At 50.7% G+C, this 25,033-nt stretch overlaps 10 protein-coding genes across 10 annotated transcripts, besides 1 other annotated feature; 2 read left to right on the forward strand and 8 right to left on the reverse strand.

The window, feature by feature from the left end:
- Window positions 1-25,033: part of a sequence feature (contig 1.77 1..132523(-1)) that runs on past both edges of the window.
- On the reverse strand, window positions 216-3,688 carry ANIA_10556 (ubiquitin-ubiquitin ligase UFD2; the record flags this gene model as incomplete). Its single annotated transcript, XM_050611731.1, has 5 exons — window positions 216-322; window positions 378-2,115; window positions 2,162-2,638; window positions 2,665-2,875; window positions 2,934-3,688. The coding sequence occupies 5 exons, from the start codon at window positions 3,686-3,688 to the stop codon at window positions 216-218; spliced, it is 3,288 nt and encodes a 1,095-aa protein (XP_050467724.1).
- On the reverse strand, window positions 4,216-5,384 carry ANIA_04441 (uncharacterized protein; the record flags this gene model as incomplete). Its single annotated transcript, XM_656953.1, has 3 exons — window positions 4,216-4,751; window positions 4,834-5,049; window positions 5,117-5,384. The coding sequence occupies 3 exons, from the start codon at window positions 5,382-5,384 to the stop codon at window positions 4,216-4,218; spliced, it is 1,020 nt and encodes a 339-aa protein (XP_662045.1).
- Window positions 5,785-6,289, forward strand: ANIA_04440 (uncharacterized protein; the record flags this gene model as incomplete). Its single annotated transcript, XM_656952.1, has 2 exons — window positions 5,785-5,860; window positions 5,961-6,289. The coding sequence occupies 2 exons, from the start codon at window positions 5,785-5,787 to the stop codon at window positions 6,287-6,289; spliced, it is 405 nt and encodes a 134-aa protein (XP_662044.1).
- On the reverse strand, window positions 6,466-7,323 carry ANIA_04439 (nicotinamide-nucleotide adenylyltransferase; the record flags this gene model as incomplete). Its single annotated transcript, XM_656951.1, has 1 exon — window positions 6,466-7,323. The coding sequence occupies one exon, from the start codon at window positions 7,321-7,323 to the stop codon at window positions 6,466-6,468; it is 858 nt and encodes a 285-aa protein (XP_662043.1).
- On the forward strand, window positions 8,612-10,780 carry ANIA_04438 (uncharacterized protein). Its single transcript, XM_656950.2, has 3 exons — window positions 8,612-9,935; window positions 9,996-10,220; window positions 10,265-10,780. The coding sequence occupies exons 1-3, from the start codon at window positions 8,808-8,810 to the stop codon at window positions 10,607-10,609; spliced, it is 1,698 nt and encodes a 565-aa protein (XP_662042.1). The 5' UTR covers window positions 8,612-8,807; the 3' UTR covers window positions 10,610-10,780.
- ANIA_10555 (uncharacterized protein) lies at window positions 11,125-12,597 on the reverse strand (the record flags this gene model as incomplete). Its single annotated transcript, XM_050611732.1, has 1 exon — window positions 11,125-12,597. The coding sequence occupies one exon, from the start codon at window positions 12,595-12,597 to the stop codon at window positions 11,125-11,127; it is 1,473 nt and encodes a 490-aa protein (XP_050467725.1).
- On the reverse strand, window positions 12,984-14,831 carry ANIA_10558 (TCP11 family protein; the record flags this gene model as incomplete). Its single annotated transcript, XM_656949.2, has 1 exon — window positions 12,984-14,831. One exon carries the CDS (start codon window positions 14,829-14,831, stop codon window positions 12,984-12,986), a length of 1,848 nt encoding a protein of 615 aa, XP_662041.2.
- On the reverse strand, window positions 16,207-16,522 carry ANIA_11438 (uncharacterized protein; the record flags this gene model as incomplete). The annotated part of the gene is made up of 2 exons (XM_050611733.1): window positions 16,207-16,466; window positions 16,501-16,522. The coding sequence occupies 2 exons, from the start codon at window positions 16,520-16,522 to the stop codon at window positions 16,207-16,209; spliced, it is 282 nt and encodes a 93-aa protein (XP_050467726.1).
- On the reverse strand, window positions 18,329-20,293 carry ANIA_04436 (uncharacterized protein; the record flags this gene model as incomplete). Its single annotated transcript, XM_656948.1, has 6 exons — window positions 18,329-18,682; window positions 18,832-19,013; window positions 19,094-19,153; window positions 19,859-20,035; window positions 20,137-20,160; window positions 20,281-20,293. 6 exons carry the CDS (start codon window positions 20,291-20,293, stop codon window positions 18,329-18,331), a joined length of 810 nt encoding a protein of 269 aa, XP_662040.1.
- Window positions 21,259-24,388, reverse strand: ANIA_04435 (putative cell morphogenesis protein Sog2; the record flags this gene model as incomplete). The annotated part of the gene is made up of 4 exons (XM_656947.1): window positions 21,259-23,323; window positions 23,378-23,727; window positions 23,780-23,891; window positions 23,973-24,388. The coding sequence occupies 4 exons, from the start codon at window positions 24,386-24,388 to the stop codon at window positions 21,259-21,261; spliced, it is 2,943 nt and encodes a 980-aa protein (XP_662039.1).

A 25,033-nucleotide genomic window follows, 5' to 3' on the forward strand; every position in this document is an offset into this window, starting at 1 on the left:
ATCTCAGAAGAAAACAAATGAAGGAGGAGTAAGTGTGAGTAGGGGTTGATGTGTTTGTTGTAGTTTGCAGATCGATCGTATCGAAGCTCAAGACGATTCGTGATGTCAGTGGCACACGTGACCGTTCTACATAAAACAAAAAAGGACATCATGATGCATAAGTATCGTATTGTGTCATGTAACTCCGTAGTCCTCAGAATGCTATTAATACTCCTTCAGCCTGTGGATGTGTCCATCTGGTCAACCTGCCCCTGCTGCGCTGCTCGTCGCTCTGCAATCTTTTGCCGTTTGAACTCCTCAATCTTGGCCTTAAGATCGGTATCTATGGACTTATTAGCTTATTAATCCTCAAAGATAAAGGGGGCAGAAATCCATACCAGGTGCGACGTCTTCCATCTTCAATGGGACTCGGTTAAACGGATCGTGCGGATCGCTCAGCAAGTGAGCACGGAGAGTTGAGCGATCAATCGAGATCTTGGATGCAGGGAGAATAACAGGATCCTCCATCAACGTGTACATAAGGGGGTCCAAGAACTCGTCTGGGATTTCTCCAAGATCCTCCTCAGCTTGATCATCAGATTCTTTAGCTTCCTTGACCTTCAGTTGAAGCTGATCCCAACGTTTCAGCTCCTCTGGAGATTTGAGATTCCATTTGCGCAGGATCTCGGCAGCCTTTTCAAAATTGGCAGGTTTGTACGAGCGACCATCACGGGCGACGGCAACAATGAAGTTCTGTTTGCCCATTAAGTTCAGATAGACATCCACAATCTCACTCAGCAACGCACGTGGTCTAAACCCGTATTCGTGCAAATTCTCGACTCGCAGATTCGAACTCTTTGGGCCAACCATAGCATCCAGGTTATAATCAAGCATATCCGCTAATCTTTGAACGATTTCGGGCATGGTGAACGAGTCTGCTAGGGCTTCTGTAAAGAGCTTAAGCATGGCCACGGTCTCGTTGGTCAACTGCATGTACGACTTGGCGCTACGTTGGGCCTGCGCAACACGCTCTTCCTTCTCCTGGCGGACGGCAGGATCCATGCTAGCTCCCTCATTGCGCAACTCCAGCTGAGTGTTGTAGATGGTCTTGAAACTGCCAAACGACTCGTCGAGAACATAGGTGACATCGTTGAGAAGCAAGTTGACGAACTGAACAAAGAAATCCAGGTGGTGCTTGGCCTGGTTGAGGAGCTTCGCTCGGTAGAGCGTGTTGGGCCATACACACTTGATAATCTGGAAGATCTCGTACCGAATGTTAAATTTGTCATAGAACTGAGTATGGGCACCCGTGTGCTCGGCTTGAATGTAAAAGTTCATGCAAGCGTGCAGCAGATACTCATTAGCAAAGGGCATCGAGTTCAATAGGTCGACCAGGACACCTGTTGCGCCACCAGGGCGAGGCCATGTCCCTCGGTACAGGATCGAAACGAGGCCTGCTTTAAGATAGGGATTCTTGATATACTCTGAGCACTCCAAAAAGGCAATGCACATCATAACGAGCTCGTCACCTTGGGTTGCCGTAATGATCTGCGGCATACACCACATGATGAACTTGAAGTTGCTGACAATATCATCCACAAAGTACTCAGGGAGACACTTGAACACTTCAGGCGGTTGTTCTGGAAGAGGCAGAACAAGCTGTTCTTTGGGAAAGTTTTTGCCCGAAGCCACCCTGAGCAGCCAGACAACAACATAACGCATGAAAGTCATAGACCGGAACTGCCATTGATCGTCGAACAATACGCCTTGGAGACTGTACTTCAGGGCCAGCCCCATGTCCAGTTTATCTTTGAACCTCTTCAGTTGTATCTCGAACAACCTAAGCTGAGCCGGGTAGTTCGACCATTTAGGTCGCTCAGCCTCAAGTTTAACAAGAGTAGTTTCCATGTGCTTCAGGTCTCTCTCAAGCGTATCCAGTTTAGAGGTCAGCGATTCACTACCATAATGATGGGCCGCAGCCGTCAGAAAGAAAATTTCGGTGATAAAGTTGGATGTGCCTTCAGACTTCTTTGCATAAAAGGCATCAGAAGCGTGCTGGTCAGCATTGATTTTGGTCTCGTCTCTCATGTCAACACGAGGGTTCCGATGCAGATACTCAATATCGATCCTGTCGATCTATAAACTGTTAATATGAAAACTCGGTCACATGCGTTGGACTTACTTTAGTGAAGTTCGCATCCATAAACGGTTGACAGAGATGATCAAGACAAGTGGTAAGATTGAACATGAACCCGTCAGAAGAAACAGTAGCCGGATCTACCTGCATCGCCCTTCGCTTGTGGTTGATGTTCAGAGCCGCCGCAAACCAGTCCAAAATCCTATTTCTCGCTTCTGCTGAAGCTCGAACCATATGATTGATGATATCTAGGATATCAGAGCTGAGCAATTCTTGGACCATGCGAATCGACCGCTGAGCATTTAGGATGTAGCCTTGGTCTCTCGACTTCGGGGCGGAGAAGAAAGACATCGTAGCGTCACCCTGCAAGGGCGAAAGGCGAAACCATGGTCCGAGGAGGGTCTCTTTTTCGAATGAAGCGGGATCCCGTGTGTGGTTGAAGATGGACGACTCTGTGATAGCAGAGGCAATGGCGGAATGGCGAACGAGGTTTCGCAGAGCCTGCGGCAGTTGAGAAAAGGACTGGAGGTGAGGGTAGATTAACATACAGTCACGTATGGCTTGTAATCATCATTGATCCCCATCGAGGAGAGTTCCCGACTCAGTTCCTCAACAGCCGCAATAAAAGCAGGCTTAATGGTCTCATCCTCCTCGAACCTCTTGACAGCCTCGCTTAAGAACTCGAGATCCACGCCCTTGTCATCTTCCGGGTCTAGGAGGAGATATGGCTTGAGTGGCGACCGCCCAGTTGGCTCAAGACTATAACCATACAATTAGTAACTATCCCTTTCTCACAGTCCTACCGAAGGAAACTCACCCGAACATCTCCGGCATAGTAAGAGCAAACGCTGCATAGCTCATACACAACCGCCGCGCCTCACAAATCACCTCGAACTTGGGATCATTATTGCGAGCTTTTCGAAAGCCTTTGTGCAGCCGCGTCACCCGTTTCCAGCACGGCAGTAGATAATCCAGCGGCTTCCCATCAGGCTGACTCGACGCCGCTTCCAGCAGAGCCTGATCCAGAACGGCGGTACTAATCCTCAAGCTCAGGTTCTGGTCTTCCAACTCACTCCGCAACCCCGAAAGGAACGTCAATCTCTGTCCATGAATATCCCTTTGACGGCTCTCATCTAATGTAAGCTTGAAGACGGCGCTTAATGTCCGGTCTTCAAATGCTTCGAGTGTGTCTTCTTGTTTGGGCGGAGGTGGGGTGTTCGAGACGGGTGTCACTGTTCCGGATTGCGGTCGCTGCTCGGCGGGCGCTGCGGACGTCGGCGTGATTTTGATTCGCTTCCCTTCTGATCCTTCTCGTTCTAACCTTGGTGTTGAAGGTGCGACAGTCTCGCCGGACTGTGGTCGCGATGCTTCTGGGGCCTGAGGGGTCAAGGCCGCGGATGACGGCTCACTGCTTGTTTCCGCGGACGTTGGTGGATTCGCACTCGCAAGCTTTGCTAGGCGTTTGCTGCGGATCTGTAGAATAGCTTTTATTAGCTCTAGGATAGACAGACATGTAATAAACAGCATGAAGATCAAACTAACCTTATCCGCCTCGGACATGTTATCGCCCATACTCGATGTCGGGAAGCGATACAGGCACCGCACCGAGTAAAGAGCTTCCAACTTCGCAGTAGGTGAAGAGAAGGAATTAGTAGGCCCCTAAAAATAAAGAAAAAGAGAGCCAAAAGGAACTAGGACCCAAAAACCAACAAAGTGAGGGGTTTAACGGGGTATAAGCAGAGAGACGCAAGTCACTCGACAGAGATTCTGTGATGATCGTTGAGGTTCGCCTGTAGTAATGAACTCTTACTAAGTCAGTTTTGACCCCAAGACTCGTGTCTGCAACATCTCGATTCACTCGAGCGCCTAGGTCCTCTTCTATTTTCTAGGCTCAAAGGTTGAAGCTTAGACGCTTCGAGGGTATTATTTTTTTAAATATAACTTGTCTTGGCCCGCTTATTGCATATCTCAATATCTCGCTTCTATTTCATTGAGGCACCCATCGATGCAACTCCAGTATCTACATTAATAATGATCATTAGACGACCGCGGACGGAATTTAAATAGAATCAAGCATATAAAAGCAGTCATCACGTCACTTAGTACTTCCTCTTCAGCGGTAGAGATTCTAACCGCCGACAACTCTTGAGCTCCATCGCTTTCGCCTCCTTAATCTTCTCTACGTCTGGGAAGAACCAGCCCTGCGCATCCTGGATCATGCGATCCCGGGCGAGAATTTCGCCCTCACACTCATAACGGAGCTTCTTGACATAATCAACTTCCACCTGCTTGTCCAGTTTGCGAAACTCTCGGGAACTGAAGTCGCTCACGTCTTTCGGGTTAAGGAAGTAGTCTATTTTGATCTCTGGAGTTGTTCGTTGCTGCGTATGAGGGGGAATAGGGTCGAATCGATATGATGGCCCAGATGGGGCAGGGCCACTAGAGAAGAGCGACGAAAGTAGAGGAAGCAGGAATAGGAGGATCAGAGGCAGGAGCTGCCGAAATACAGATGCGGCAGATGGCGTGGGCTCGGGCTGTGCATCGGCGCGAGGCCGTCTTCGAGGTTGAGTCCCTCCAAATTGATGAACCCTAAAGCCCGGCCCACCTCCCATGTTGAAAACGAACTGCGGACCACCTGCGACCTAGTCAGCAAACTTTCCTTAGAGATCATGCAGCATGAACTATACCGAACGGTCCAAATCCACCACCAAGCCCACCGTTGAAAAACCGGTTGAACAGCTCCTCAGGAGATATCTCCGCTTCAAACCCTCCACCTCCCCGAGGGAAGCCGCCCCCAGAAAATCCGCCACCAAACGGTGAAGCACCTGCAGGGCCGCTGCTCGGCTGGAACCTACTATCCGGATCCCCGCCAAACTTATCATACCTTGCCCTCTTCTCCGAATCCGACAGAACCTGGAAGGCGCGCGAGACCACTAATCAAGCAAACACATTATCAGACAAGTTATCCTTCAGCAATGGATAGCCTGCCTTTCAACTCACTCTTAAATGCCTCGTCCGCCCCTTCATACCCGTTCTTATCAGGATGTGTGACCAAACTCAGTTTTCTATACGCCTTCTTGATCTCGCTGTCGGTTGCTGTCTTTTCTACCGCCAAGATCTCGTAGAATGCCGTTGCGCTGCATTTTCGTATCCGGATTACAGCCGCCTTTTGCTCAGGTGTGTACTTGCGGTCCTGGTTGCCTTGGTTGTGGTCTCGGGATTTTCCTGAGCCTCCTGAGTCAGTCCCAGACGACGTGGCCGACGGCATATTGAACGAGCCTTCTCAGAGGCTTGAAGGAGAAGCGTGATAGAGTGCTTTCGTCCGTATTGAGAATTAACGCGCGCTGTCCGTGATAACGGGGTATAGAAAGTTGAAAATGTCAGAACTAGTTATTTTCCTACTCCAAAAACTGGCTTCGGACAGTATTGGGATAACGAAACTAAAATGAAGCGACCAGGAGTTTGGCAGGAGGAGAAAGCCGCAGTTGGACGAGATTTGGCGATTGATAAACGTGGTGAGACTGTTTAGGTTCGGCTCTGCGCTAGGGTCATTGAGCGGCCATAGCCGGGCGGTGAATTCCACCACAGCTCTGCAGCCTTCTCTACGTTCCATACAGTGGATCATCCACTCTTCAATCAAATAGCCGATTAATTTCTTCAACAGCACTATGACCATGGCTGGACCAGAATCACAAATGGAAAAGACGAAACAGACTTTCGTGCAGAAGTTCAGAGCATGGGGAGGTAAGCCTGCACTGCAAGCGGCAATATATTCTACATCAATATCAACGCGATTCTCATATTACAGTCCACGATTTAAACGTTCGCTGACACACACCTGTAGAAAACCCATTCCCACCAACTCTTCTTGCAACTCTCATCACTGCACAATATATGCGCCCGTTTCAGGCACTACCGATGCTCTTCCCCCCAGTCCTCCTCTTCACCAGCTACGCGAATGTTTCTGGCTTCAAGACAGACAGCGCGGGGATAAGTGCCGCCTGGTCAGGTCTCTATCTACTGCTCGCAGGGCGTCGGAGACAGCCGTTCATGAAGAAATGGGGCGCGCGCGGCATCACGCGGGGGGCGACCATGGGATTGTCTCTGGTCAATATGGTTGGTGGGGGCCTGGCTTACACATTGGGAAAGAGGGAGGATGAGGATGATGATTGAAATGAGCATTGCTAGTGCAGCCTGGAGTTTCCCGACTTTACGCAGATGTACGATGGACAGATATATAGTACTAGATGGTACTGGGATTGGAGCATGCTTGGTGTTTGGGTATTGATATTTATGTACTATTAATTATGGAAGAGATAAATACCATGTCTATGTCCATATCGAGCGGTTTACTCTTGGTAAGGCTGCTCCGACAAAATGAAGTCTCGGACTTTTCCTGGTACCAGCCAGTCGAGGTCTTGCGAATTTGTCTGGGTAGCTTCTCGTGCCTTGGTCGAACTCACGGCTTGCTCAACTTTTCTTCCCTCGACAAGTCTAATCTGCTGCGCCCATTCCCGCTTAGCCCCCTCGCTCTCTCGCCCTCCCTGGGCTAAGTCTGCAAGGTAGGCCTCCTGCTCAGCTTTACTACCCCATCCATCGTCCGGGCGTACAGTTACTCGTAGCTTATGCTTGGACAGGAACGGCTCCAATGGCGCAAGGGTATGCTCCGGCGGGTAATACTTGGTATTGAGGATGCGAATTAGAGTATCATAGCCGGTAAGGTGGACCTGCTGGGTGCTCCGAGGATATACATTCGCAGTCTCAATTGCGGCGGCCTTGTCCACGAAATATGGCTTCTTTGTTACGCCGATGTCGATGACAGGAAGCTCTGCAGCTGGTATTTCCGATTCTAAGAACGCCAAAGCCTCCTCGGCGCAGAGCTGCATCATAATTAAGCGGTCCTCGAAAGAGGCCGGTTTAGAGGGCTTGTCCGCATTTTGGGTTGCGAGGAGGAGGAGGATGCGGGAAGGCTGGCCCTTGTTCTCCAACACGGCAGAGCACGCAATGTGGCTATGGGCGCGCGTTGGGGGGTTGAAAGAAGAATCCAGAACATAGAGGACCTCTGCAGTTGAGGGTACGCGGGGTTCACCGTAGTCGCGGGATACGGAGGTGATGATCTCAAAATCCTTGGTAGAATCGAGAAAGCGTTTCAAGGCCGAGCTATATTGTGCTCGTTGAGTCTGGAACGACTTGGACGAAGGGTCCATTGTTGATGAAACCGAAGTGATCTGTCGCAGGTCGCAGGGTGAGTCTTTTCATGCGGGGCATGGAGTCTCAACCACAAACCTTACCTACCCAAAACTCTGGATCCCCGCAGGGCCTATGATGAAATCGAGACAGAACCCTGGAAGTGGTTGTTTCAGGAATGAAAACCAGTAATGATCTTCTAGCAATGATGTTTTGACAGAATGTTAGCTGAAATTATCGATGAGATCAAGTTGATCTTAGGTCATTTCATGAACTCATCGAAATACAGTACTCGCTGCCTGCTCAGTGCCGAGATCCAGACCGCACTCCAGCACCCCCAGCACCCCCAACAGCACCACGACCACCACGAGCCGTCCCTCTGCTGTGTCTAGGCACCGACCGATATCCCACCGGTATCCCGTGCGTGGACATGTGGAAATTAGACGCCGAATGCGGTTCTGCGATTGGACACCCGCGGGATGAAGTGGCTGAGCTATAATACCATGAATCTAAAGTGGCCCCAGTTTTGACGCTTGAAACACTGGCGCAGATGTCAGCACTCAGTGGTGACATGGGCGAAGCGCCGAGATCCATCCCGTCGTCAATAACGGACAGTGTCAGGCCAGGAACCTATGCAGGAACGGAGAAATTAGCGAGCGAATCTCGAGGTCATATATTATCTATCTTAGTGTGACAGATTGGCCGTCCTGGCATTTGTACACAGCAGACTCACCACAGTGTTCCCCACTCCCGATACGCACGGCTGATTGTCACGATGATCGACAGTAGTCAGGTACCTGCAGTCGATCTACGTCCAAGACCGACATCAGATGGCTTCCATAGTAGACAAACCAAACAAGAAGGATGGATGTATCATCCCTAGACGTAATTCAGCAGCGGTGGCCTGGACGTCGGGTGCCTAGACCTGGGAGATGAGCTGATGAAGCACGGTGGAGCTGCGATGGCGAGATGAAACAGACTCGCCCACCTTAGTCTGGCCGCCTGCTCAGTGTTCCTCAGTCACAGTCACGGCTTCATGGCTGTCCCAGCACGACAGCACCACTCAACAGCCTTCTGTACCTGGACAGAGTCGCATTGGTGATTGTACCAGCATGGAACAAGAGAGGTATCAAACAATGATATAGTATCGGTCTATTAAGCATTACTACTGGATATACTCCGGCGTAAGACAGTGCGCCGTAATATTAAGGTCTGCCCATTGGCGTCTCAGGTCTGGCCGTCTCCAGATTTAATCAAACGCCGCACCGGCTCTCTTCCCTCTTCTTCTCCTTCTTGCCTTCTTTTCTTCCCCTTCTTCCCTCCTCATCGGTTCGAGTTCTCTCTGGTAGAGCATCCTCTCGCTTCACTCTCTCAGTGTCAGTGACACGTTCACTCCTTCCAGTCGCTCTTTCAGCTTCGTTTAGCGAATTGACTTCGCTCTCTCTCTCACTCTCACTTTTGCTCTCTACCATCGGACAATTAAGCCGCTTTCTAGCAGAAGACAATGCGTTTTGTCCCCAACCTCTCAGTCGCCCTTCTGGGGGCCCTGGCCGTTGCCAGCGAGGCTGCCCACGGCCACCGGGCTCATGACAACCTCCTTCACCGTAGGGCTGTCAGGCCTCCCAGCGGTGGCAGTGAGACAACTACAACGCCGGCTACAACAGACTATGTGACCGTCTACCCGACCCCGGCCTCTGAGGCTTCATCTGAGACGGCGTCTGTGCCAGAGGCTGAGGTGTCTTCAGCCTCTGACGAGACTCCCGTGCCCTCTGCTCCTGCTGAGACGCCCGTGGTCTCCGTGCCCGGCACCTCGTCTGTGGCCACCTCGGTCCCTGGAGAGACTTCTGCTGTTCCAGTCCCCGAGTCTCCTGCGCCTGGAACTCCGCCTGCTAGTACTCCTGTTGTTCCTGAGCAGACTTCTGCTGTTCCTGTTCCCCAGTCTCCTTCTGCGCCCGTTGTCCCTGCGCCCGAGACTCCCTCTACACCTGTTTCCGTGCCCAGCGCTGGCTTCACTCCTCGGCCTAGCAGCAGCATTCCTTTGATCCGCCCCAGCTCTAGCAGTGCCGTTGTGACCCCGTCTCCTACTCCGACTCCTGCTCCTGCTGAAGAGTGTGTGACTCTCACTTACACCTTGACGGGGAGCACGACCATCAGTGTTGTCACGACCACCGTCACTCGGCCAGTGGCTACTCCTGCTCCTACCGACGACTGCGTCACTATTACTTACACTTTGACCGGCAGCACTATTACAAGTGTTGTGACCACCACCATTGACCGTCCGGCTACGGCTACCAGCACTGCCTACGTGACCGGTGCTCCTACTACCGAAACTGTGACCGTCACCTACACTGAGAATGGCGGTACCTCTACTACTGTTGTCACGGCCACTGCCCAGCCCCCGGCGACTACTAGTGCTGCCACCGAAGTTATTACTGTCACTGTTACCGAGAACGGTGCCACGTCGACGAGTGTTGTCACCGCCACTGGCACTGGCACTATCCAGACCCCCACGGCTACTGGCGCTGCCTCTGAGTATGAGACTATCACCTACACTGCGACTGAGGGTACTGTGACCAGTGTCGTTACAACCACCGTCCACAAGACCTCTACTCGCACCCAGACTGTCTACGCAGTGCGTATCCACTTTCCTCTTGCTGTTAAAATGAAGGTGCAATGTTGACTATAAATCTAGACTCCCACTGGCGCAGACGCCGTTGGCTCTGGAGCTGACACAACCCTCACCTCCACCACCACTGAGATCTACACTGTCACTCCTGTCGCCTCTGAAACCGCTGGTTCTGGCTCTGGTTCTGGCTCCAGCTCCGGCTCTGGCTCGGGCTCGGGCTCTGGAGACTCTGGCTCTGAGAGCTGCGTTCCAGAAACCGTTACGGTCACTGAGTCCTTCACTGTCACTGTGGTATGTTCAATCAGACGCGCTACATATCACTGCTAACGACTTAGACTGCGAACCCTACTGCGGCCGCCACCTACACATCGCCCGACACCAACGTGCACGTCTCCACTATCTCAAGCACAAGCCCTGAGCAAACTGCTCAACCTGGCTCCGGCTCCAGTGGATCTGGCGAAGACGACGACGAGTACGACGACGAGGACGATGAGGACTGTGACGGGTACGACGATGAGGACGAGGATGATGGTTTCACTTCCCACACTCCTTCTTCCTCCCCTACTCCCTTCCCACACCGTCCTATCAACGGCACTATTCCCACCCCCAGCCCGAAGCCCTCTGGTTTCGTGACCGCCAGCCGCCCTTACCCTACGCACTGGCGCCGCCGTAACCTTTGAACGCTAGGGCTCAGCCAACAGGAGTAGTCTGGATTACGTATTCAGGGAATACAGGTCCAGTTGCTCCGGTCCATCTCTTGACGGTATTCAGCATCATTTAGATTTGTTTCCTTTCGCCATATATTCTTTGAAGTTACCTTCTCTTCTTCTCGTAGAATCTCAGATTCTGCGCTTTGACCTATGCTTTTCTCTATTTCTCTGTACGTATGTTAAGCTGAAAAGCAACCATTCACGCATGACGACCGCCAACTTACACCTGTCATTTGAAACACATACAAGCAGTAAACATAAAGTCCGTAGCACACATTCCAGTACTGTATCGTTTACTATTTCGAGTGATATATCTAAGACATTTCTATGACATAGAGTAGTACTATGCGTATACTCAATCCCAACCAGTTCTGCATCTAGTAACTCAGCATAAGCGATTGTGTCCTACATCAGGGGTATCACGGCATATCATAAACAACAACTAACCTATATATATGCACTACAGTCAAGCAGAAATACCCACTCTAGACAACACCTCCAATACCTTCCCGCACAATTCTTTCTTTCATTCTCTCCCACTCGAGCCACGTCATGCCCTGCACGAGGCAGTCGGCCATATCGTCAAGTTTGGCAATGTCAATACCAGTCTCAACTGGACTTGCATCCGCACGTGTACCGCACCCTGAGCTAGAGTCTGAATCCGATGATCTGGCCTTCGTCCTTAGTCTCGGTTTCGGCGTCTTCTTCCACTTCGACATGTAAGCGTCTATCCAGAGTTGGACGGTGGGGCCGTGACCATTCAAGAAAATGCCTCGTTCCAGCCATGACCCGACGAGGTCGATTTTTAGTTTCTTGCCTTGGCGACTGTCACTTGTATTCTTCTTCTTCATTTTGCTTTTGTCAGAGCCAGCTGCAGCTGCGGAACGGACGCCGCAGCCATAAGGAGAAGATGTAGGAGGCGCCCAAAACCTCCCTACCCTGGCCGGGTCGATGGAAATAATTCTTGGTGCTACCCTATGCTGTTCAGATTGGTTTTGAACCTGAGTTTGGTTCATCCGTAAAGAATGCAGCGTAGCCCAGAGCATCCCCTCGAATACACCAACACGCAGACTCCACTCCTGCACCGCAGACCCTCCGCCAGAACGGAAACGCTGGCGTTCGATGAGAACGTGCGTGGGCTTATACCGGGCTAGGAGAGCGGATACAATGCTGTGTGCATGAGTGGCGTAAATAGGGAGGGAAAAGGGGGTTTTATCTCCCTTTCCCCCTTTTTCGGTTGGCGAAGCAGTCGAGGCGGCCTCATTGGTATCCGAAGATTTAATATCAGGATTAGGTAGAGACGTTAATGCCAAAGTTGAAGGAAAGGCAGAATAAGGAGTGTCAAGATAGCGGCTGAACTCCTCAACCGAAAGTCCCCGGTCTAGCGGGAGAGAGACTCGTCGCCAGGCCTCTAAGCTGACTTGAACTGCACCGGCATCATCATTATCACCTTCACCATTACCTTCGCCCTCACCATCGAGACCTTGGGCAGCCTTTGCCATACTCCTTCCTCGGCTGGGCTTCTCCAATTTCTCAGTTAGGAGACCCAGCCTAGACCCAAATCTTAAGCCATCATTGAGCCCACGCACATTCAGAACAGCAAATGCCAGATTTCGAATTCCCATATCGATGCTGAGGATTCTCAGCTCTTTGTACTTTTCATGCAAATCCCCATCTCCGTTTAACTTCGTCAGGCCAACATTTTCTGGCTCTCCATTGCCCTGAAACAATTTTTCATCCTGTTCTTGCCAGAGCCTTAATCCCCGCTCCAGACTCTCTATGAGAACAGTTTTGGTGCCCGAGCTGGGAAGGCCGGTTTTATGAGCTAGGTGTTGCAACTGTTTTGATTTGAGGGTTGAGAGCCATGGGAATGGGGATGCTGACGATGCTTGTTGATTGAATATGTTGGAGACGGTTTTATTTCCGGAGCTTCCTGCAAGACGAAGGGTGGGACGCATTTATCATATCCCAGCGTCGATATCTGGTTCCTTTGCTTCAAACGTAGAGTGATTAGTATTGTTGATGTTGTGTTGTCTCAGATCGAATGTTTTTAATTATCCGCATAACAGCGATTACATAAGTCAGACAAATTCCTAGTTGAAGAGTCCGGATGCTGCGTGAAGATAATATATTATTGTAACCTTAGCCGGTGGGTATTATTATCATACATAAGTATAACTCAAGAATGCTTTCTATTCCAAGAGCAATGCCCGAAACGACGCCGCCAACATAATATATGCCCAGACGCCAGACCAGCAATTGCCATGCAAGACGCTAAACTGCAATCATAAGAAAATAAAAGATGTATCGATGATACTCTGCGAATGTTGTCATTTGTGCCACACTAGAACGGGAGGCGATCGTATGTTAACTCAGATTCGGAGGGAAAAATCGACTCTGCGGTCGATGGCACGCTCTCGCGGACATAGAGCAAGGGCGCCCACACTCTCCAGTGCAAAACGCCAATGTGCGCTAGCCGTGTCGCAACCCGGTCTATATCGTAGTTTTGATCGGGTGTACGAGCGGGGGTTCGCTGAGCCTCACAAATGGCAAGCGGCGACATGTTGAGGTACCGCTTGGCTGTATTGAACGTTGCTTCCAGTAGCTTCTCCCTAAAAGAACCCTGAAAGTGCTGAAATAAACCATGCTCATTCGACAAATGCCATTCCAGCGAGGCCTCAATTGGGGCAATGATATCGTCTGAGATGGTAGTGTCACCACAGCACTCTGAAGCAAGCCGCGCAATTTCCAAGGCGATGTACCGCACATTCTTCAGCCACCGGGAAGATCCCCGGATACAATCCTCGGTCTCCTCCAGCAAAGTCCCGATACGAGACCGAAATGTGGCATAGGTCTGTGTTGGAGCTGGAAGATACCGTCTCTGAGAATGGATATATGACTCGAAGATATACCAGCAGATCTCGAGATTGATGGTATTCTGCATCCAACCTCGCGCCTGCCACAAGCGGTCTGCATCAAAGTCAAATGTATCGGGAAATCCGTCAGGGCTATGAAAATGCAGCATAAAGTCACTCAGCCCTTTGAGGAGGAGCGCAAGCGGCCAAAAGCTGTCAGTTTGCGCGGGGCTTTTCATTCTACGCAGCTCACGCTCCCGAAGGTCTAGGTACCAGTGTCGAGATGATTCCACCTGGACATCGCCCCTTTCAATTTTGCTTCTGAAATACTCCTGGAGAAAGGGGATAGTGTCTTCGATGAGAAGAACACGGAATGCTCGGATCTGGTGGTTGGCGACATCAAGCTTCATAGCCTCCAAGATTGCAAACAGAGTCTCGAGACCGCGGACGATTTCTGTCGTGTTCTGTGACTGCGAGCCTGATGTGATCTGATTCACCATTCTATCGGCCCATTCATCACGCATTGGGGCACAGTGTGTTTTGAGAAGGGCCGCAAGCCACGTCGCTATCCCTACCATGTCAAGGACTCCTTTCTGAATCTGTTGCATCAACAGAGGGACCTCGAGGTTCTGCATGATATTAGGGTGGTCGCGCTCTGGAACAAGAGTTTTGAGTACATCTTGCAACGTCTCGAACATGGTCGGAAGTCGGGGCTCAAAGCTTGATCCTTCATCATGATAGTTATCGGATTTGTTATCCAGCCCACAGGATGCGCAGAACGCATAGACTTTGATTTCGGCAGCCATCGCATTCCAATAGTCTGCAGCATCTTTCCTCTTTTTCCTGCCTTTCTCACCGTCGAGATCCGGTTTGAAATGTAGGTCGCGGTCGAAGTTGGCGTCCATGCGGAGGTTGATGTTGCCCATGATGCAAGGGAGATCGAGCTCACTCAACGTGCTCTTGGTAACCGGAGGGTATCTGTTCGCAGTGATCAACAAGGTCGTTTCTTTGGGAGAGAGGCCCAGAGCCGCAGGAATCCTGATCGCCTTTGAAGACAGTGGGTGTCCGCACTGCGGAGTCGTGGACGAGCTCGGCGCCGGCGCCGGCGAAGATTGGTGAGCAGCTTGAGAATAAAACTCATCCTTCTGCTGTCGATGGCCTTTATTTGCAGGCTCTTTCGTATTCCTCGTATCCGAGTTGCGACTTAGAGAATCTGCCTTGGGCGAATCTTTAGAGTGGCCATTTCCATTATAGGGTTTCAAAGGACACTCTGAGCCCTCCTCCTGCTTTCCCGGCGCGTCCCGACGACGGGCTTCCTTGGTCTTCTGGAGGTCCATCTTGCATTCGCGCCTGACTCACGGAGCCCGGTTGGCGGTGGAAGGCAAGATCGTGGAGGTGGCCGGGGAACCTGGAGTCGAGAGAGTTGAGACCAGGAATAGTGGCAGCGCGCTAAGTAGTTGCCAGGGTCACGAGCATGTCCTCTTTACCGATGCAAGGCACTGTCAGTGATCTTCACCCTTTTGTCGGGTCGATCAACCGAGGAGAATAGAATCCCTTCACAGAAGCCCTTTGGTCAGTCCTTGCCTGGTGAGGGGGGAGAAACAATGTAAGGCAGGAGGGAGGGGCTCAGGGAAACGGTCAACAAACCTACCCAGCAGCTAGTAATAGTCGATCGCCAATCGTGCTTCCCAGATTGGCAATGATTATGCCAGGATAATATATCGATAGTGCGAAATCCGTCTTCCGATGCTTTTCGCTTGCCCTCCCTTTTCCAGACCGACCCAGAACGAGCTATCTGGTGAAATAGAGACGAAGTAGCAGCAAGAAAAGGAATCCTGAAAGGACGAGACGCAGGAGGTGAAAAAGCGAAGAGAGCAATAGATGGGGAAAAAAAAGGGAAGATGCAGGTAGGGTGTGGACAGGTCAAAGAGAGCAAACAAAGCGCTGGCGGCGACTGCTTGTATAGGACTTCAGCAGATCAGTCAGAGAAGCACAGGGAAGGAGCCGGGATGAGGGCGCTCTGATATAGCCAATGACAAGGTGAAGGAGACATACTACTACTTTGATCTGGACATGAAAACAGCAACAGTAGGTAAAGCAGATGCGGATAGAGGCAGCAGGTCTATTATTACTGAGATCAGACAAGTGTGGCTGAACGAGTATACTGGACACGACGAGAACAGCAATTGGAATGTGATGGTTCAGATGAGAACAAGGAAAACTAAGAACCAAATTGCTTGACAAAGAATTAAAAGAAGAAATCGATTAAACTGAGAGGCAGCGAGAGCAAAGCGAGTGCAAAAGGTGAGGCTTTGTCTGCAAGCGGCGTGTGGACGATCAGTGTGCCAGAAACAGAAGCAATGATGAGATCGGTGGACGCCTTGATTTGCAAGTGGAATCCCTGCTGAGCTATAGCACGGAATACTGACGAGAGGAATGAGGCCAAGGAGTGTGCTGGACACAGACTCATGCCCCTATCCGAAAACAGGACTGCGAGAACCTTAAGCGGAATGTGGCTCCTATACTGGTCCTTCACTCCCATCGCTCCATCGTCCACTCCATCGCCCATCATTCCATCGCTCCATCCATTGCTCCATCCACTCCGCAGTCCATCCTCGATCTGTGCAGGGTGCTGGATGCAATTGACGCACCTTACCGTGATGCAGCCAGAATTCAGTGGGAGATTTTGAACTCTATTGAACTCTTTTGAACTCATTTGGACTTTTTGACCTCTGAAGCAAGAGGAATCGCGACCCGCGTCAAAAAAGCAATCATCTCTGTGCCTTCTGTGCCTTCTGTGCCTAACTGTGTTCCTGACAGGCCCATCCCAACCTGCCTCTGCCAGTTGCAGTGCCAGCCAGCGTACTTTGTCGCCTTACCAGCATCGTCGGTTTTGTGGTCGACTCTCGGCTCCTCCACAGCTCGGAACACGCCGACCGGCTTCGTTCCCGTCCCAATATCAGATACGCAGCCTTTTTACCATATTTACATATTTACCATACCTACGGCGTACGCATCGCCTCCTCATTCTGCTGGCCTTTTACTCAGTATCCCTGTCTGGCTTACTGCGTTTCAGCTGTCCAGCTGAAAAAAAAAAACTTTTGTCTGTGTAGGTTGGCTTGTGCTCGTTTCCTCAGCAATTGAGTCGAACTCTGGAAGTCTATAATTATACTTCGTAACCCTAGCGTAGACCCATTCCTGTCACCGACATTTCGGTTCAGCGAGAATGAATGAGAATTGCGGGCAACGCCTGGGGATCCGTGATATCATGATATCGCGTTACACTCCGTTTTCGAACAGATTTACCGACCGGAGCCCAGGATACTAGCCAACATTGCGTGGCGGTCGAATCCCCAATTGCAGTCTCCCAGAGTAAATGCTGCCAGCCAACCCACGCGCATTGGGGGTGGCCGTTTGTGGCGACTCGTTCTAGGGATGCCAGCCAGAGTCGATGTCCAATGGACGTGGCCACGCCGCCCCGGGATGCGGTCTCCAGTACAATTGGCAAGCAGATCGTGCAAGTCGCCGTCTACATGGCCGCTTGCTGCATCCTCCGCAATGATCTGTATAGGCTGGCTCCCGCTTCACGGGTCGATGGGGAGGTCATTCGAGGACGGCGTACGGAGTACGGAGTAAAAGCCCGTAAAAGCTTGGAAAATCATGTGGTTGGATCCTCCAAGACCAACACACGAATAAGGAGCGGCAGAGTGGTACAGAATATGGCCGTCTATCGCCTCACTTTTTACGGTCAAACTCGACTAAAAATCTCGCCCACCACATGCGAGGTCGCCTCATTCTCGTACCGGGCCGAGAGCGGTGCGATCTAACTGGAAACAAGTTGTTTACATCCAGTCACCACGAAACAGCGGTCTCGTGTTTCGAACCCGCTTTGTCTCCAGTCCCGTGCGATTCGTGTCGAAACAGCGGATGCCGCGTAGCACCGGTAGTGCTACCACTCTTATCGATCAGGACCTTGGATACTTATTGGTAAGCTCGTTAGGGCTGAGAGAGGATGGTGGGCATGGCCCGGCACGGCCCTATCTCAATAGGCGGCGCCTCGGGCGCAGCCTACTCGTAACGTACGAGTTTGTTTCAGAATGTGGAAGATACATAGGAAAGAGACAAGTCTCTTCGACCTTTTGAGATTCAGCGATTCTCAAAAGGAGCAGAATAGAACGAAGGTCAAGTGTTGAGTTCGAGGAAAGGCCCAGACGCCTCAGAAGGATCAAGGGACACCAACCAAACCATCATGTGATACATAGAGAATAAGCTTTGCCATATAGTTATAAGCCAGCTAATTAATTAGTTAACTAGTTAACTATAGCTTGACGCGTAATTTGGACATCTACTCTAGTGTACTCCCCCCTCTATCGGTCTCCCTGTTCCTCAGTCGTAATGGCTTTGTCCATGATGCTTTATTCTCGCTCTCTGGATGTCGATTCACTTGTGAGACTTGCAAACCCAGAATGTGACCTGTTCCAGAGTGCAGTCATCAATCCTGACTATATCACAGTGACTGACGATACCTAGCCTCCCTTACATCCCTCATTCTTGGTGTACTAGCTGACCTCTGAATGTTCAGTGGGAAAATAGCATATTTGCTCTGATAGAGAGAGACAAAGTCTCAAACAGAACCAGCTGCTTTACTTACCTATACGCTTCTTATATGGCACCCAAAACCTCGTCGACCGTGTCCTTTCAAGTATTTTTTGGTCTCAATAGAGTCTATAGCTTATCGAGGCCAGCATGCGGAAGTGTTTATCATTTGCAGCAGGGTCTCTGATTATTTCTAGATGCTGAATTGCTTCTGGATATCTTCCATTGCGAGTGGTCATCAATATGCATGTTTTCCTTTTCTTGGTGTATCGTGCATCGAGACCTCATATGGGACGGCTCTGTGGCTCTGTGGCTCTGTGGAGTGTCTTTTGCTGCCTGGATGATGCATGAAATGCGCATCAGGCATTCTGCTCTGAGCTTCAGCAGCAATCTTGCTTCTACTCTTCAGGCCAGCATGTGCAGGAGCGGATGTCTCTCGGTTGGGAATCCAGCCCCTGCCAGACGGCCTCCCGCTTCCTCTAGCTGGCCCAGACGGCATTTGTCCCCTTGTTGAACTGGGAGAGTCGCTATTTTCTGGCCTTTCCAAGCAGAAGACTCTGTCTGCGATAATGGTCTGATCAGTTGGTTCTTGCTTGGACGGTTTCTAGTCAGCACTAACAACAGTTTGAACAGTCTGATCAAATGGCGGCCCCGGCTGCTCTTCTACGATAGGAATCACCACCAGGAACGGTCTATTCCATTTGATGGCAATCCCACTCGCGTAGTCGCAATTCCATATACTTGGGCCAAATTGGACATGTCCTTTATGTCGACCAACCCGTCGGAACGGGATTTTTGGCCGCGAGCGAGCGCTACCCGGCTGTTGACATCGTTGTTGTAACTTCGCTTATGCAGCTGGATCCAACCCTTCTTCGCATACTTCCTGTATCCCCAGTCAAAGCAGGTCGATTTGATTGGAGAGCCTTGGCAGGCATATACATACCGTTTGCCTTGACCATCTTCGACAACCAGGACTCATTTCCATCGATCTCCGGTCCATTACCATTTGTGATGGCTCGATTGGCAATTGAGCTGCTATGGCGTCGGTCACATTTGCCAGATTCTGCAGTTGCAGTGTTAATTGTTGATGTTCCTGATAATATTATGACCGATTTCAGTTGCAAGCGGAGCATGCGGCTTCATTGATTCCTGAAACAAGCAGCTCGACTCCCTCCAGAGGGCGCCATTTATATTCCTGGGAATGGGAACGCGAAACCTTCAAGCGCCGGCGCAGTCTTAAGTGCCATATTCAGTGGAATCTTTACCATTCATCCAGTTACAGCCGAAGGTGTTCAACATCCATCTACTCATCCTGCTATGGCTCGTGTGCAACCTTCTCCACCGCATGAAACTATACGGACTAGAGCCAACAAGCTATGCAACTACGACTTCTACGAAATCAGTCATGACTGTCACACAATCGATCACTCTAGCCTCGTTGCGCAGTACTTCGGCCGTGCCGGCGTTTAGCAGGTCTGCTGAATGTGCTTTCTTCAGCCTCAGCGTCAATCAGACTCAGCAGCTAGCCCTACAAGCAGCGTCCCTCCAACGCCATCACCGGACATACTGTAACCAAGCGGCCCTGGTCACCCTTGGCAGCGGGCAACCCCCACAACCACCCGTCTACTCCATCCTCCCGGAATTGGTCACATCACACAACATCTCCCTCCACATCTCTTTCGGCGAGTACGACATGCTGCCCAACCCCTACGACGCAGAGCTCATCTTGAAAAACATGACGTGGAACAGGGCTCAGGGTTGCCCTCACCAATGACTTGTCCTTTTTGCTCGGACAATGCCGCGCCGGCGCCTTCCGTCTCGCACTCCCGCGGAGATAGAAGCAAGGGTACGCATGAGCGCAGCGGAGAAAGGGACGGAAAGAACCCCCAGAGGACCTGCAAATTCCCAGAAGCCGGGAATGGACCTCCGAGCGCGGTGTAACGTACTGCCAGTTCAAAGGCGCAGGTCACAGTGTTTTTTCCCCCAGCAAGCCACGTGAGATGTTTGCTTACGTGCGGACATTGTTGTGGCCCCTGCTGTGCTTACCTAGGCCAGAAGTACGTAGCCTTGCTACATACAGTACGTGTTAGTATGCATGGAGTTAATGGGATAGTCGACTTTCGGCATTGTTGTTTGCTATCGTACTTTTACCCCTCTTTCCTCCGCTATGCTTGCGCTTTGCCTACATACACTGCATGCACATACATGACCGGGATGAGAGGAACTCGAGCTCGAACGACTCGAGGATCTGCGTAGGCTAAGTGAAGAAGAGAATAGACAGATTATTAGTTGATGGTCCGGCTCTTGTACTAGGTACTTTTACTTCGTGGCTTGTATGTATGGGACTACTTATTGTCCCAGTAGTGTTGCACTCTTGGCTCGTAAACCATTCCTAGCACTTATGCTAGGATACTTTGACAAGAACAAGAAGTACGCTACGCCAAAAGCCGAGCGTTCAAGAGAATGGATAAAATAGAACCTATATATACTCTGTACATCAGCACTCCAAGCAGAAATCCCTTCACCATCTACCCTCTTACGCCATGCTCACTCAACAATCCTTTTATACTCCATGACTATCCCACAAACATAGAACGAAACAGAGCAGAATCCGAAAGAATCGAGTCATGAAAGCAAAGTCCATGCAGCTAGTTCCCATAGTTAAATATACAAACGCACATTCTCTTACTCCTAGTACAGATCCGTGACCTCCAGAAAATAAGAAAAAAAAAAATCAGATTCTCAAGTCTAGCCAGTTCTATGGATCTGCCACTTTAACAGACTAGATGGACTACCGGGAAGGCTCCGAGGGAGTAAGCATAGGCACTAAGTAATGACCTCCCTGCCCGGGGGACTTGGCTGGAAGCGTAAGCACGAGGATTGTGCGTCTACAGCTATTTTGTTCGAGAAGCGTGCTATGCAGGACTCCGTGTGCGGAGCCCAGGATTAAGCTGGTGGAGGGGCTTCGTATGGTCTGTCTTCGGTCCTGCCGAAGGGAGCCTTACTCCCAATGCAGCGGATGCAAGGACAAAGTACGGGGATTTCTGTGTGGTCACGTCACTTTTTCTGTCCTTTTGTGACGAGAAATTGAGATAGTGATGGACGATGATCTGGTTGTGTAACGGCTGGATCGTAAAGAGCGCGGGGTTGGCGTTACACATGGACAGATCACCGTCGCGAGAAGAATGGCGCCTGATTTGGCATTGAAAGCAAGGAGTCGGCTCGTTGAAAGACGTCACCCTCGAAGAACTTATCGCTGTAGGCACTTGCAGGTGTCGAAGGTATTGTTGCTTGCGCCGCTGGGCCCAGAGCAGCGCTAAGGGGGGTTGCGGGAAGCGCAACAGAAGGTGACATGCTTGTGTTGAGCTGAGGGTGATGTTGTTGATGGTGATGGTGATGCTGCTGCTGCTGATGTGAAGTTTGGGACGGCAAGGGTGGTCCGTATATGGCCGGGGGGCCGTTCCCGGGAGCCATGTCTGCAAGATATGACCATGGAGAAGCCTCGATCAAGCGACCTGCTTCCCTGCTGGCCTTCTGCACAGGCCGAAGAATCACGATTACTTCAGATGGGAGTAAGTGCATGCTCCGTACTTCGCGCATGTCAGTCACCAGTTCGACAAAAGACTGCATAAAGGCTTTGCATAGTTGCCAGAACTCTCGTTGGTTCCGCATTCCACCCCCTGGTTCCTTCACTTTCATATTAGACAAACGAAGCCCGAGGGCTTCTGATACTTCCAGACAAACCCGGCAGCGGTGAATGAGGTTGTTCCATAGCATCTGGATATCTTCGAATTCCCGATTCTGTTCCGCGACCTCCAGGTTCCTCGCAAAATGACGGCGGGCAACAGGTAGCGCTTGGAGAGCAGCGGTGTAAGCAGCGGTAAGTTGGTAGAAAATCTTCTCAAAGATCCGTTCCTCTTCTATTTCGTCCAAGCCGGTCAAGGGGTTTATTTTAGGTATCACCGAAGTAGGCATCGGAGGGAAAGACTCGCCTGACCGAGGAGTAGCAAGGGACGAGGGTACGGATGTGTTGACATGATTCGACCTGCTGCTCGACCGACTCCTCGCTCCATAGCTGTATGGAGTGGGAGCGAAGCCTGGAGAGCTAACGGCGGACTGAAATGTGGCAGAGGCTGGCAGGGGCCCATGCATATTAGTTTGTGGATGCAAGATTGTTGTATCGCTACGGAGCCGGCGAGTGGAGAAGGACGGTTCTCTTCCCCGCGTTGGGGTGACTGTTGTGCAGTGGTATCTATCTGAATCCGCAGATTCTCTGCTGATCTCAGGTACTGGTGGCCTTCCAGTAGGTCTCGGTCGGTTTCCAACAGGTACCTCCAAGCATGCACATGCGTTGCGGAGCTCAACCACGCTACCAAATATCATAAGCATCAGCGAGCGAATGTAGCGCGAATCGCCATTGGCAACGATTCTGTCAAGGCTGTTGCGTAACTGGGTTCCGACGTGAGAGTACGCCATGATACACGTCTCGCATTCCCTCTTGACAGCCTCGTAGGAGGCTCGCATTGGCTCCGCATCATCTGCTCGTGAGTTTTCTGCATTTTCAAGCGCCTCATTTAGTCGGTCCACATGAGTGGAAGCGTTGTAAAAGACAATTTCGAGACTATTTCGCCGGTAATCATCACGCTTGATGACATTTATAAGGGCATAGACATGAGACTGGACTTGAAAGAGGGCAAAAAGAATTCCCTTGGCGCTTTCGATTATGGGGCTTTCAGTTTCCCGCTCGCCCTTGTGCTCTGGTAGACTCGACATCCGATTCACAAATCCATCTCTGGGCCGCCTGCGCTCTCTTGGGCTGCTCGGACTAGATGAGTTGCTGATAGATGGCCTTGTCCGAAGAATAGATCCATAACTGAGACCACGGAGGTGACTATTGCGGTATGGCCGCATTTCGTCCAGTGTGCCCAAGTCTGTGTTCTTTCGACTGATGACCCCCATGCGCTTGGACCGTGTTGCAAAAGAGGCTTGAATGATACCCTCGCTATTACTTCGATTCCGCTCATTAGCCCCAGGTATGGGACCGGGACGCTGGAGGATTTGCAGAGCACCGCCATGTCCAGAAGCAATGCGATAATGTGATTTAAGTGGGATGGGAGGTGGCCGTGATAATGACGGCGATTTAGGGTCAGCGCCGTCGCCTGTGCTTGGAATCACTGGGAAGCGACTGCTCACTCCCCGTTTGACGGGTTTTGGAGTGTCCAAGATGCCATCACTACGTCGCCGAGAATTAGCTCAAACCCAACGCAGCCGGCTTTCAGAAACATACCTTTCGTTGTTTGATTCAAAATCATTAGAATTAATAGGTTGCCGCGCCTTAAGATACCTTTTAAGCTCAGCCGTTAAAGCAACTTCTTTTTCGTTATCGCTCATCATTGAGGAGGTAATCTCGGCCTCAGATGTTTCTATTACTTTGCGGAGCGGGTACCGCAGTGGATTTCCAGCTACTTTGAGGATCTGAAGCTTGTTCATATCCGACACACCAAGTGGTAAATCGTCAAGGCGGTTTTGCATCACCGACAGAACTCGGAGAGATGTTAATTTCTTTATTTCCTCCGGAAGCTGGCTAATTTTGTTGCGGCTCAAATCCAAAATCTCCAGTAATGGCAGTTTAATCACCTAGCATACCAGTCAGAAAGCTACGACAAGAAATCAATCAGACGAAACGTACTCCTCTAGGAAATTCACGAAAGTTGTTAGATCTGACGTTGAGATATCGAAGATGAGAGCACTCTGCGAATCGGTAAGGAATATGGACCAGTTGATTGTTCCATAACGAGAGCCTACGACATAGTCAGCATCATGTGGACCAACTTTCATTCGCTTCGTGCACGATGAATCCCAGGAGCTTTGTTATTACACACCGTTCAACTTCATCCTTGATAATATCCACAACCGGCTCCGGTATACGACTGATATTTGAGTGGCCCAAATCAATGGTCAGCTTCGGCTTGACCACATCACCGACCGCTTCGCTTCCTGCCAAAGACCGTTTCGTTTCCTGGATCCCGTTCTCTACTGCTCGGCGCGCAAGTTGGATTGTCTCCTCCGGCGTAAGCGATTCACGCGACTTTGTCGGCCTGCTGCTGGTATCGCCGGTAGACCCGTTCACCAACGTGGCTTCATCTTCGCTCTTATTCGACCCGTCGGTGGTCGAGGATGACGAGGATAACGGCGCCGCTGGCTCGGGACTGTGTCGGTTCGCGTCTTCCTCTTCAGTGTCTCGATATGAGCGAGGCATTCTTAGACTATCCTCCGGTCGAACCAAAGTAGAAATCATGGTGAGTGAGGAAGAGCCACAGTTAATACACCCAAAGCATGCATTCAGACTTGGCCTTCCAAGCTATCCACTCAAACAACCTGAAGATCTCCGCAGCCCGTATTCGGGTCGAAACCAAGCATGATCGATAACGAGGTATTGGGACGTTGATAATCACTCCGGAAAGCAAGTATAATGATAGAGATGTGCGAGAAGTCGCGAACAGAGTAAACAGAAGAAAGGATCACGTTTGTTCGAAGCGCGAAACAGAGCCGGGGGCGAGACCGTCCGTTGCGTTGAAAAATAGACCGTAGCTCGTTTAATTCGGAGTAGAGGAGCAAGGGGGAATAACTGTATTAATCGTACAGAGGCAAACTAAGTCGTCAGACCGATAGACTGTAGATATCAAAAGGCTGGCAGGTCGCTACGTGCAATGCTCAACCGCGTTGGGTCGGTGTCATGGGAACGGGCGTGCTAGGAGATTAGCGAGATACTAACTGGGGAAAAAGCCTCATCTAATAAGATGAAGGATAAATATGAATATCATAAAACACAATTGCAGCAGATACCATTCGTTCTCGCATTCAGTAGGATCAAGCGTTACGGCTTGAGGTTGATGTCGGGGTGAAACAGTCGGAGAAGCCCAAGTTCGGGTCGCCGATGAAA

This window comes from Aspergillus nidulans, chromosome III (assembly GCF_000011425.1).
Source record: "Aspergillus nidulans FGSC A4 chromosome III".
Classification (NCBI taxonomy): Eukaryota; Fungi; Ascomycota; class Eurotiomycetes; order Eurotiales; family Aspergillaceae; genus Aspergillus; species Aspergillus nidulans.

Bases quoted from the DNA above. Each gene is read 5' to 3' on its own strand.
- ANIA_04438 (XM_656950.2), top strand. From the start codon at position 8,808: ATGCGTTTTGTCCCCAACCTCTCAGTCGCCCTTCTGGGGGCCCTGGCC. The intron at 9,936-9,995 runs GTGCGTATCCAC...CTATAAATCTAG, and splicing joins GCACCCAGACTGTCTACGCA to ACTCCCACTGGCGCAGACGC. The intron at 10,221-10,264 runs GTATGTTCAATC...CTAACGACTTAG, and splicing joins AGTCCTTCACTGTCACTGTG to ACTGCGAACCCTACTGCGGC.